At 41.6% G+C, this 13,678-nt stretch overlaps 1 protein-coding gene across 5 annotated transcripts in view; it reads left to right on the forward strand.

The window, feature by feature from the left end:
- Positions 1-13,678, forward strand: part of ITSN1 (intersectin 1) — a 190,614-nt gene that overhangs the window by 85,526 nt on the left and 91,410 nt on the right. For 4 of the 5 annotated variants that reach the window (XM_075911141.2, XM_075911179.2, XM_075911161.2 and 1 more), the window contains 5 exons: positions 2,872-3,009; positions 3,717-3,832; positions 4,923-5,185; positions 6,085-6,234; positions 6,495-6,635. In XM_075911141.2, coding sequence (XP_075767256.1) covers positions 2,872-3,009; positions 3,717-3,832; positions 4,923-5,185; positions 6,085-6,234; positions 6,495-6,635 — 808 coding nt within the window. The remainder of the gene's footprint in view (positions 1-2,871; positions 3,010-3,716; positions 3,833-4,922; positions 5,186-6,084; positions 6,235-6,494; positions 6,636-13,678) is intronic. The other variant, XM_075911169.2, reaches the window with a different exon arrangement.

Raw genomic sequence — 13,678 nt, forward strand, 5'->3', positions numbered from 1 at the left:
CAACTGTGGGCACTGACTGCTTGATAATGCCCTACAATGGAGCTACCCCTAGGAACATCACTTGAAGAAGAAAAGGTGACTCAGCCTTGTGCAGTAACTGAGGTTCTTCAAGATGTGTGTCCTTTTGGAGAGGGCTGACGTGAGCCATTCGTGCGTCCCGGGCCCTGGGAGTGTGGCCCTGCCCCCGGGCATGCAGCGCATGCACAGTGCTGCCCCCGCCTGTCCTGGCAGCCCCACGTGGGGCCCCCCGGGCCCGTACCTTGGACCGGCTCTGCTTTTGTATGCTCCACAGCTGCCCTCCTCCCCCTGTGCTTCAGAGCTGAAAGATGAGCTTTGTGGCAGAGAGACAATTTGGGGATGGTTGGATCACACTGAAATATAAGTGTTCCACTCACAGCACAAGATGGGGAGGTGTACATGTGTGGTTCAACGGCGTCGCTGATGATCTCTGATCCCAGGCACAGGAGGTACCTAGGAGAGCACCAAGCACAGGAGGTCCTGCTGCACCTATAGAGGAGCACCGATAGATGAGAGGAGACATTTGACATCTCTCATAGAGTGGTTCTTGCTTACTTCCCTGAGGCTTGTCCTTGGGAAATAAAATAACTGTGTGCAGGAGGCATGATTTGTGAGCCCATATTGGGAATGGCTGCACCAAAGAGATCAGTGGCACAGACTAGAGATGTGAAAGGTTAATTGGTAAATCTCACCCTTAACAGGTGACGCTCGCCATTGATGGTTACTTAGTGTGGGCTGGAGCAGCCCTTATCTGCTATAGGCCTGACCTGAGTGTGCTGCAGGCATGAGCACTCCGGCCTGGCCGTAGCAGCCCTGATCTGAAACATTTAATTGGTTAACTAGATTACTACTAGTGATGCATCTGATGAATTGGGTCTTTGCCCACAAAGGTTTATGCTTTAATAAATCTGTTAGCCTTTAAGGTGCCACAGGACTCCTTGTCATTTTTGCAGATTCAGACTAACACAGCTACCCCTCTGATACTAGATTACTACTGAAACATCATTTTACATCCCTAGCACAGATATGGATCACTGATGGTATGGGTTGGTGGTGAGGATGTAACAGATTAGTAGTCTTCCAAATTCTGCCCTCAAATAAATCATTATACACTTGAGATGTTCAAAACGCTCTGTTCTCAAAGATTTTTGGCAATATGAGGCTTCCCTGTGTGCTTTGAATTAGCAGTCAAATAACTAATGAATCTAACACTTAACTCTAAAGTCTAAAGATGAAAATTTGACTCTTTAATCTCAATAAAGACATTGTGCGCATGTCAGAATTGGTTTAGGGCATCGTCAGATGTAATTGCCGTGGTTTATATTTGGTGGACATTTTAAGTTTTCTTTGCATTTGTCAGTGATGGATCTTAACGTTTTTTTTAAAGTGAAAACATAAATTCTAAAGAACATGGCAGCAGCCTCTATGGGTATGTCTAAACTACATGGCTCCGTCGACAGAGCCATGTAGATTTGTTGTTTGGCAAAGTCAAATGAAGCCGCGATTTAAATGATCGTGGCTTCATTTAAATTTACATGGCTGCCGCGCTGAGCCGACAAACAGCTGACCAGCTGTTTGTCCACTCAGCGCGCTAGTCTGGACGCTCCCCTGCCAACATCAAAGCCCTTTGTCGACAGCCCCGGTAAACCTCATCCCACGAAAAATAACGGGGCTGCCGACAAAGGGCTTTGATGTCAGCAGGGGAGCGTCCAGACTAGCGCGCTGAGTGGACAAACTGCTGGTCAGCTGTTTGTCAGCTTAGCGCGGCTGCCATGTAAATTTAAATGAAGCCGCGATCATTTAAATCGCGGCTTCATTTGACTTTGCCTATGTGTCTAATGTACATGCCTCTGACGACAGAGGCATGTAGTCTAGACACAGCCTGTGTGTCAAACCACCATAAACTAGTCCAGTTTGACTCTCCCGGCATTGCACTGTGCAGTGGATATTTGTTGGAAAAACAAGAGATTTCACCTGCCAATCTTGCCTCTGGAACGGAGTAAGGATGTTAGGGTATAAACGACTGTGTCAGTTACACTAAGCCTCCCAAGGAGGTGGCTTTACTGCGGCAGAGTAGCTAAGCCTCCTTCCCAGGAGTCAAGTGGCCCAGGACTGTCTGCTCCACTCCTAGGGACGGGGCTTCGCTGCTGCAGCTTTCCCGGAGAGGCTTCACTTCAGGCTTTGCAGTATAAAGCTTAGCTTTATGCAGGCCGTCCTCACTGTAAGTCCAACATACGATCCAAAAAACTTGAACTTCTAGCGAAACAACTTAAAAGGGGGAATTTTTTCCTACAGCTGACTTCCATTTGTGCAAATTCTTGTGTGTGTGTTTTTGCTGTTGTTTGTTCTTTGTTTTTTTGCACAACAGAAGAGCAGGGAACAGGAGGACTTGTAATGCGTGAGTTCCTAAAGGTGTCAACTTTAGGAACTTTAGTGCTGAATGGATGTAAACTGGGGTGACTGATAGCAGGGACTCCCTGTACTGCAAAGCTTGTATCATGTGTAGCTGCTGAGGTTTTCAGTAGTTACACGGTTAGCCTATTACATGATTTTTCACATCCCTAGTAGTGAGTAGGTGCACCAGCAACTCTAGACCTAAAGGAGTAGAAACCATAGAGTAGCTGTGGATGCAGAGATCATAAATTGGGAGAAGAGGGTTGGTACATTTGATTTCAGCCCAGCCGTAAGATATTTTAAACTTAAACGGGGGAAAATTGTCAATTGTCTAACAATAGAAATAAGAAAAAATGACCCACTTTTGAATTGATAATATAGAAACCAGTGCTACTTAAGAGCATTTGAGTTTATAAAATAATTTTAAAACTGATTTATTTGGATGTTTTAATTGAACAGGAATCTTTCAGATATTGATCAAGATGGAAAACTTACAGCAGAAGAGTTTATTTTGGCTATGCACTTAATTGATGTGGCCATGTCCGGCCAGCCTTTGCCACCTGCACTGCCTCCAGAATATATTCCACCTTCATTTAGGTAAAATGGTTATAAGTTATGTGATTTCATTCCTATACTGCTTAATCTTGGCTTTGTTTGGGAAACCTATTTTGATCTTTCTGCTCAGTTTTATGGCCATTGGATAAAAGTTGATACTTATCCCATTATTTGTGTATTACGCGAACAGTATGCAATACACTCTCACTGGAACCTTTCCTTTTGTTTTGCAATATTGGTTACTGCAAAGTGAAGACTCACCATCACAAGAAGTTACTTTAAAAGTACAGTTCTTGTCAATAAGTGAATTTTAGGAAAACAAACTGAGAACTAAAGCAATTTGAACTAAAATCTATTTTTGTAATTCAGCAACCCATTATTACCTGTCCTTTTTTCCTGCATCACAAGAAGATGTGTGAGAACTCAAAACTTGCCCTGAACTTCTATTGTAATGAATTCTGGCTTTTGGCCAGTAGAATTTATGTTTTCCGAATGTTTAATCTGTCTACTTTTTCCATTTGCCTTTTCCAAGGCAAAACTGCAGTGAGATGGCACTTTTACATGTATTTTGTCTCAGGAACTTGAAAGTTAATCTTACAGATAGCAAATCATAACTTCTTATACACAATGCTTTTAATTAAACTCTGCTCCTATATCTACTTGCTTCTTGAGCTCTTTCCTTGACCATAATTGTCAAATGTTTTTGTCATAAGTGACTTACACAGTTTATAACTATTTTTAATTGTCAGAAGAGTGCGTTCTGGCAGTGGCATCTCTGTGATAAGCTCAGTATCTGTAGACCAGAGGTTGCCAGAAGAACCAGTGTTGGAAGAAGAACAGCAACAATTAGAAAAGAAATTGCCAGGTAAGTGAGTTTGTAGTGTTTTTGTATATCTGTGTTGGTCCCTGGATATTCAAAAGAAAGTGAGTGAGGTAATAACTTTGTCTCTGACCAACATAAGTTGGTCCAATAAAACTTCAGAGCTACACAGAGCTCTTCAGGTGAGTGAGAGTGAATTTAAGAATATTCTGCCCTGTTAAAAAAACAAAAAAGGTCTATCCACTGCTCATATTTATTAACATACATTTTTTTGTTAAAGTTCTGTTGTGAGGCAAGATGTTTGTGTCCAGCTGATTCCCAGTTTCTGAAATGGTATCTGTGGGCCATTGGCAGCAGACATAGGAGCAGCTTTCACACTGCTTTATCTTTTACTGATGACTGGCCTGTGGCTTGTTAGGCCAGGCTAGGACTATTGCAATAGTGGCTTACTACTGCTTTTGACCACCTCTGCCACGTCCTTCCTTTCCCTCCACCCACAACTTGCACAGAGTGCATTTTGGTCTGTGTGGAGGATTGGAACTATAGTGTGTATGTACAAGTCTATTTAGTTGTAATCTGTGATACCTTCTTAAACAGAAATGATCACATTTTCTAAACATTAAGTGACTTCTGATATTAAAACTTCTAAAACTTTATTATTGAATTATTTGCTTATGATTACAACTATACTTAGCAGTTGTTGTGAAGCAGTGGTAACAGCCAGCCGCCAGCTGGCTCAATCCTGTATGATGAGTTTCTAGAACATTTTTATAGTGGAAATGTTCACTGCATTCTTTCAGAGAACTAAAGAAACAAAACTTGTTTCCACCCATCCAAACTACACTCAGTTTCCTTCATTATGAATTGCACGTCTGCTCAAATGCCTTTTTGGCAAAGGAGGAAAAGATTCAGCTAAATTATTTAACCGGACCTGCTCTATACTAGGGATGGCAACATGTAGATGTTTAAATGATTAACCAATAAGCCTGAGCTTATCAATTAATCGTAATAACTACATGCACGCACCACCCCTTTTGCTGCCTCTATATCAGAGGCAGCAAGGGGGTAGGAGGAGGCAGGAGCTGGCTTTGACAAAGCAAAGCTTAATTACACTATTTATGTTTTCTTGTATTAGTTACATTTGAAGATAAAAAACGTGAGAACTTTGAACGTGGCAATCTGGAGCTTGAAAAGCGGAGGCAGGCCCTTCTGGAGCAGCAACGCAAAGAGCAAGAACGGTTAGCACAACTGGAACGGGCAGAGCAGGAAAGGAAAGAACGTGAACGACAGGAGCAAGAGCGTAAAAGACAACTGGAGTTAGAAAAGCAATTAGAAAAACAACGTGAATTAGAACGTCAAAGAGAAGAAGAAAGGCGGAAAGAAATAGAAAGGCGTGAGGTAAATGGCTACAAAGGTAGTAGTATCTCAGAAAATTGTCTTTTGAACAGAATAGAAAAAAAGTATACTGGCAAATATTTCACCGTACTTTCCCTATTATAAAAGTCTTTACTTATTCCACTAATAAAGGAATTATTAAAACATTTTTCCTGCTACAATTAAGGAACAGCCTTCACTTTCAAGTTTCCTGGAATTAGATAGAGGCATCTTTAACTAAATCTGAAATGTTTTTGTGACATTTCTCCCATAAGATTGCGTGGGTCAGACACTTAGGTTTAGCACAAAGTGTTCTTGACCTCCAACCTCAAAACTTTTGCAATGTGAAGTGATACTGCTTTCAGTGAAGGAGCAAAGACTTTTGCAAGGGGTTGGAAATTCTTCATGCTTCCGTTGCAGTCAGTACATTAAGAAGAGCAGCTATATTTTGAAATGACCAAACTTCAACTATTTTAAACTTAGTGGAGCCACACTTGACCTTATTATGTGAGAGGCTACTCCCATATATGTTTGAGAAATTAAGTGTTGTGATTATCTGGAGTTTGATATGTCAAATTAAATGTTGGTTAATTTATTAAATTGGAAGAAATATGTATATTTCAAAAGCAGCAGCTTTGCTAATTGTGGCTGCAATTGACCAAGGCTTTTAAGCACACAGTTAACTATAAGCAGTGTGATTATACTCTTGTTAAAGCTAGTCACATACCTACGTACTTTGCTGACCTAGGGCATATATTAATGATCTCTGTATACTCTATACTAGGACTATTCTAATGAGGGATTAGGGTCTCTCATGGCCTCCATACATCTCAAAAGATGGTGGGATGCAACATAATTAGGGAATTGGGTAGATTCACAGATTATGCCTTTCAATGGTCATGTTTTGTTTTTACTTATTATAGGCTGCAAAAAGGGAACTTGAAAGGCAAAGACAACTTGAGTGGGAACGTAATCGGCGGCAAGAACTACTAAATCAAAGAAACAAAGAACAAGAGGACATAGTTGTGCTGAAGGCAAAGAAAAAGACTTTAGAATTTGAGTTGGAAGCTCTAGTAAGTGAAGATCTTTTTAAAATGTAGGTTTAAGTATTTTACTATATATGACCAACCATTTCCAAGACTTGTATTTGATCATATTGTAAATGGAGCACAAGATCATAGTAACAAATGTTACAGAATCTTGATTAGTTTCCATAATTACATCTTGGTTTTTATTCTACAGCAGACTTTTTTTTAGTTTTAGAAAGCATATAAAATCCAGATTTGCATAATGAATTATTGTAGTAACCAAAATGTATCTCTTGTTGCTGAAGAATGATAAAAAGCATCAGCTTGAGGGAAAGCTTCAGGACATAAGGTGTCGATTGTCTATCCAAAGACATGAAATTGAGAGCACAAACAAATCTAGAGAACTGAGAATTGCAGAAATTACACACTTGCAACAGCAGTTACAGGTGAGCATGCTTGTTTTTCTTATGTTTAGGCTTTAGGATTGTTTTATGTCCTCACCTGTCCGAGTCAGTGTCCTGACCAAACGTTTCATGCTACTTGATCATTCTTGAATAGTTTCCCTAATTAATAATTTATATCTATAGTGTTTTTCATGCCAAAAGGTCAGATCACTAAAACTATGTACTTTGTTTACCCCACTAGAAGTTAACAGCAATTGATTGAGTGTGCACAGCAATATCACACACTATTCAAACTGGAAAAAGTGAATAAATAGTCCAACTGAACATGTACAGGCAATAGAGGGAGGTAGATTTCTTTTAATTCAAATATACATATATCCATAGATGCCTGTCTGTGATAGGGTGCGACTCACCCCTGCAGCACCTCCTGCTGGCTATCCTGGGTATTAGCTCTGTTCACCAATGTGCCCTCTTTTGGTGATGCAAAAGCAACAAGGAGTCCTGTGGCACCTTATAGACTAACAGATGTATTGGAGCATAAGCTTTCGTGGGCAAAGACCTACTTCATCTGATGCAAAGTAGGTCTTTGCCCATGAAAGCTTATGCTCCAATATATCTGTTAGTCTATAAGGTGCCACAGGACTCCTTGTCGCTTTTGCGGTTCCAGACTAACATAGCTACCCCTCTGATACTTTTTTGGTGATGCCTCACTGGTGTAACTTTTGCTCATGGACCTGTGTTGCTCCAAGGGCTGTAGTGTTCTCTTCATGACCCAACCTTCCAGCTGTGCCACATTTTGCTCTCCCCCTCTGGGGGACAGTATTGTAGTCCATCAGTCCAGCCACTTCTTCAGTGGAGGTGGTGGGGAACCAGGCCTACCCACTATTCTAGGTCCTGGCTCAGGGACTCTGTGTCCTAGTTCCTCTGTATCCATCACTTGCTGTTTCCTCTGTAAATATCCCTTGGCCCCTTTCCTGTGACCCTAGCACAGGGATGGGCAATAATTTTTGACTGGGGGGGCCACTCAAAATTTTTCAAGTGGTTGCAGGCTGCCCCAGAAGGGGCAGAGCCTTTAAATAGCAGGAGTTGAAAGGATTTACACTTCCCCTACAGCTCCCAGGCATCATGTTAGTGGGGTGTGGGAGCTGCAAGCCCTTTCAATTCCTGCTATTTAAAGGGCTCACTGCTCCCAGCGTGTTGCCTGGGAGCCGGGGACATGCGATCCCTTTCAGCTGCTTCTATTTAAAGGGCTTGCGCCTTCCCTGGGGCTGTTACCTTCTAGCCCCGGGAAAGGAGCAAGCCCTTTAAATAGAAGCGGTTGAAAGGGCTTGCATGTGCCTTGCTCCGGGGCAATGGGCTATTGTGGGGCAGGGGCTGAGAGCCCTTTCATTTGCTTCTTTTTAAAGAGCTTGCACCTGCCAGATGGCTGCCAGGCAGTGCAGCCACCCAGGAGGCACGAGCCCTTTAAATAGAAGCAGTTAAAAGGCTCACACGTGGCTCCCAGGGAATGCACTAGAAGCGGGGCAGGAGCTGCAAACCTTCTTAATGGCTTCTACTTAAAGGGCTCAGGCGAGTGCTTTAAATAGAAACAGTTAATAGGGCTCGCAGCTCTGACACCGCTAGTGCATTGCCTGGGAGCTGGAGACTCGCAAGCCCTTTCAACTGCTTCTATTTAAAGGGCTTGCGCCTCCCAGGCACCTGACAAGCAACGTGTTGCCTGACAGGCACGGAGTAAGTGTGAGCCCTTTGAATAGAAGCAGTTTGAAAGGGCTCACGCAGCTCCGGTTCCCAGGCAACATGCTAGGCAGGGGGTGGGGCCTGGAACAGCCATGTTGGTCAGATCAAAGCCCTAGGCAGGCCAGATTGAGCTTGCTGAGTGGCTTTTGCTCACTCCTGTCTCCTAGCACCTTCTTTTTCCTTGCTTCAGAGCACAGCTTGCATATGCCTGATCCTGGTGTATCTTCCTGCAGCACTGCTGTATCCAGAGTGCTTGCTGGCTCCATCTGCAAGGCAGCCAGTCATCCTCCTCCAGGAGAGACTGAAGCTGCTCTGCTCTGCAGTCTTTTTTATATGGGCAAGCCCCTCCATGATTGACTCCTTCCTGCACAACCTCTGTAGGGCTCTCTTAACTCTGTGTGGGGCAGACGCCCCATCACTTCACACCACACATTCAAATATACATACTACCCATACAGAAATAGCTACAAAACTCCTCCAACCCTCAGCTCAGTCCCTTCCCAATTTGGAATTCACCAGGACATTGTGGTGAATAACTCTTGTGAAATGCTTTTGTCTGCTACACAGGCTTAAGATCAAGTGGCAGAAAGATGGAAAACTTAAGCTAAAAGTAAGAATGAAGGTTATTAATGGTAAGGCCAGTTAATAATTATAATAAATTACCAAGGACATGGTGAATTCTCCATCACTTGGAATCTTTAAAAAGATAGCTTCAGTTCAATTACATGTTATTGATGGTTCCAGTTCAGTTAAACATTGAGTGAAATCTTGTAGCCTGTGGTATGCAAGAGGTGAGACTTGCTCATAATTCCTTCTATGAAGCTGTGAAAAATGCCAAATGAGGTAATTAATCTCTGTTTTGCTTCAGCCTTCACTAAAAGGGTTAATGGTACCCAGATACTCAACACAGCTAGCATCAACAGCAGGACGTTATACAAGACAAACCAGAAATGAACCAGTTAAACTTTAACCATCAAATAATATTTAGATAACTTAGATGTATTCGTCATCAGGACTTTTTTTTTTAATTGATCATAGGGTACTTGAGGAATTAGTTGAAGCATTGGAAACATTAGTGATAATCTTTGAGAGCCCTGGGAGGATAAGGTCCCAGAACAGTGGAGAAATAGGCATAGTATTTGCCTCTTTAAAGGACCTAGGGAATTCTAGATCAGTCAGCCTAATTTTGGTACGTGGAAAGATTCTGAAACAAAGTATTAATCAATTTGTAATTGCTTGTAAGATAATAGGACTATCAAAAACAGACACAGTGGATTTATCAAGAACAAATAATGCCAAAACAACCTAATTTCTGTCTTTGATAGGATTATTGCCTGATAGATGGGAGGGGAAGCAATAGGATGCAATGTCTTTTATTTTTGTAAGATTTTTGACAGTCCCACATGTATTCTCATAAGCAAAATAGAGAAATGTGATCTAGCTGAAATTACTGTAAGGTAGATTCACAGTTGTTTGAAAGACCGTACTCAGATTAGTTATCAATTCCCTGTCAAAGTGAGATGGTGCATCTAGTGGGGTCTTGCAGGGTCAGTCATGGCACCAGTACTAGTCAGTATCTTTGATGACTTGGAGTGGAGTGTATGCTTATAAAGTATGTGGAGAAAACCAAGCTGAGGAGGTATGTTAGCATTTGGGAGAACAAGATTAGAATTCAAAATGGCCTTGACAAATTGGAAAATTGGTCTGAGTTCAGCAAGATCAAATAAAGATAAGTGTGAAGTACTTCACTTAAGATTAAAAATCAAATGCATACCTACAAAATGGTGCATAATTGTCTATGTGGTAATGCTGCTGCAAAGGATCTGGGAGTTATAGATGACCACAAATTGAATTTGAAACAGCTGCAAAAGGGGATAATATTTTTGGGTGTATTAGAAGTGTTGTCTATAAAGCATGAAGGTAATTGCCCCACTCTGCTCAGCCGTGGTGAGTCCTCCTCAGTAGTATTGTGTCCAGTTCTGAGTCCTACATTTTAGGAGGAATGTAGACAAATTATTACTTTCCTTGCGATTTTCCAAAAATGAAAAAGGATTTAGAAAACCTGATCTGTGAGAGAAGGTTTTAGGAAAAACTGAGAATGTTAAGTCTTTAGGGAAAAAGATTGAGCAGGAACCTGATAACATTCTTCAAGTATATTAAATCTATAATAAAAAGATTTGATCTATTGTTCTCCGTGTCCACTGAAGACAGGACAAGAATTTTAATGCCCTAAATCTGCAGCAAGAGAGATTTAGGCAAGGTATTATAAAGTTTTTTGTAATCATAAGGGAGTAAGCTTCCAATGGAGGTTGTGAAATTCTCATAATTGGAGGGTTTTAAAACAAGTTAAACAAATATTTGTCAGGCATGGAGGCGGCTTACTTGGTCCTGTTGCCACAAGGATGATTTATCAAGGCCCCTTCCAGCACTACTTTGATTCTATGACACCAAGTGTGTGTTTGGGATCTGTTAGCTAAGTAGTGGGTGGTTATGGACATGTATTTATGTGGGTTAAATGCTTTTTCTACATCTTGTAGGATGAGCTCCACAGCTTAGAATGAGTATTTATATTTTATTTATGAATATATTCTAAAGCCAGGAGAAACATATGATCACTGAACCAAACTGCTATGTAACACAGGCCATAAAACTTCTCTGAAATGAATCCAGATTTATGGAATACTCTTATTTCCTAAATTTTTACATCTCTATCAAGAGAAATGAAAAATCTCTTCTCTTGTGAATGTCCAGTGTCTGGATTTAGCGAGCCTTTGGTATTTTACAAACATGTCCTTTGCTATAGCTGGAAAGAGAGGGAATGGAGCACTGTCTTATGATTTTTGAGACTCAAATTTAGTCTGTTCTGTATCTTCAATATCATTTACATAGTCATGTTAAATAAATGAAAAAATAGTTTAGGTGATCTTTGGTGAAATGCTGCCCTCAGCATATATGTATATTTTCTGACTTTTGCTGGAAATTGTACATATATACTTAAGGGCCAAATTTGTCTCTTCATTGTACTTTAGTTTGTGACTTCTTATTTTACTCATGCAGACTACAGTGATTATTTGTCAGACTGTGTTCCTGGTATGAAACTAAGCTATTTTTCTGTGTTTTAAAGTTTGAAAATGGTGTTGTTTTAATACTAGAATTACCAGGTAGAATATACCATAGTGGTTTTTTAGCCTAGTCCTGGCAATTTAGTTTTTCCCTCTGCCCCCTCCTCTGTTTTTTTTCCCCCCTGTCCCCTCCTCTGTTTCTTCTCTTTCACTTTTGTTGGGGGTTTGCTAAGCAGGGCCAGCATCAGATTCACTGGAGCCCAGAGCAGAAAGCTGAAGCCCCACTGTATGGGACCAAAGGCTGAGGCCCCAAGTCCTGCCACACAAAACGGAAGCTGAAGCCTAATCAATGTAGCTTTATGGGGTTCCCTGTGGAGTGGGGTCCCAGACAATTGCCCTGTTTGCTACCTCTGAATGCCAGCCCTACCTTTTATCTGCAAAAAATCAGTTGTGTGGGCCATGAAGGTTTTGTTGAGCCTCAGAAAGAAAAAATGTTAAGAATTTCTCATATACAGCTTAGTTTGTTCATTTGGTGAAATCTGCACTTGAAAGTTGCCTCTGATTTTTACCCATATTGTATCATTGTACTTTATGGCTCTTCATTTTTTTCTTAAGTTTAAAATGTAAACCTCTTAAATTTCCTCTGGACTACTATGTGGTACACTAATAGACCCTTCACAATAGTAGCTTTATTGTAATCATTGGTAATAAGCTGCAATTTAGGGATGTCTGTGACACTTACAGTGCTAAACTTAATTTGATGAAAGCAATGACAAAAAGTCCTTCAAAATTTTTTGGCACACTCAAACATCAGTAAATCTACAGCAGTTTAAAATCTGCTGTTTGAATACTGCAATAATGGCTCAAATTAACAAGTAGCAGCTAACTCAAGGAAAAGCTGGCTGCAAGTCAGGAAATTCTTGCAGTCAAAATCCCTTTAACATAAGGACTACTTAAAAAGAAGAGCATACAGCCTAAATTTAATTTTAAAGTAACAACCACCATAATTTGCCTTTATCCCTAATAAAGGCATGGTACTTGGTCCTGCTGTGAGAGCAGGGGACTGGACTCAATGACCTCTCAAGGTCCCTTCCAGTTCTGTGAGATGGTATATCTCCATATATCCTATCACTTAAGAAGTTGTTACTAAAAATTGTTTGAAATAGTGTGATGAAGTGGGGGCATGCTATCTGCTCTATAACCCAGTGTGGTATGGAGGTGCCTTGCTGGTTGCTGGGCTTGGGTAGTGGGTGACCTCCACTGGCGGCTATTTGTAGCACGGCCCAACAGGACAGCAGGTGAGTCACTAGGCAAGGGTCTCACAACCTGTCTGACAGGTTGCCTCCCAGGGAGAGAAACAAAGGGAGGAAGGCGGAGACCAACCCCTGTCTGGGATGCAGGGCTGGAAGAGAGTCAGTTTCTGTCTGGAATCATGGAGGAAGCAGCCTAAGCAAAGGGACCTGGGATTTAGGGGCCCAGTCTCCCCCATCTCAGGGGGGGCTGAGGCATCCTACGCCTGGCCCTGTACCTAGATTACATCTGTGCTGTGCTGCATCCTTGGAGAAGCAATAAACACCCTCAATTCTACTGGCTGGCGGAGTCTGTTCGTGCCACTATGGTGGTGCAGGAGTCGGGGCAACCTCGACATATCATCACAAATAGTATCCAAAATCAGAGGGTTATACAAATTTAGATAGCCAGGGCTCGACAAATAGTGTAATCTACTCGCCTGGGGCGAGTAGATTACATCCCGGAAGAGCCGGCGCGGAGTGATCTGCGCATGCGCAGAACGATTTGCGCATGCGCAGAGCGCAGAACCGCGTGGCTGGTGAGCCCTGTCGATAGCCACAGCTTTACTACACAATTTATTTTTTTAAAATTAAAGAATCATACTCTTTGCAAAGTGTTTTAACCATATGCTGTCCCAGTATCCTGGACAATCAATCAGGCTGTTAGATAATCAGCTGTTAGAGAGCACTCAAAACAAGGCCATTGTGGAGAAGCTAAATTTCAGTTGGCTTTTATTGCAGACTGTGTGAAGGAGATTCCCTCACTGGAGCCATTCTTTTTAGATGACAAATCTGAGGAACTATCCCAGATTCAGGTGTCAGTAGCTGTCGTTTTGGAACAAATTGATAAATTAAACAGTATGTCCCCAGGACCTGATGGCATTCACCAAGAATTCTGAAGGAACTCAGATACAAATTTACAGAACTCCTAATTGTGGTATGCAACCTATTGCTTCAATCAACCTCTGTATCAGATGGCTAGAGGACAGCTAATAAC

Source organism: Pelodiscus sinensis, chromosome 1 (assembly GCF_052426305.1).
Source record: "Pelodiscus sinensis isolate ZL-2025 chromosome 1, ASM5242630v1, whole genome shotgun sequence".
NCBI lineage: Eukaryota > Metazoa > Chordata > Testudines > Trionychidae > Pelodiscus > Pelodiscus sinensis.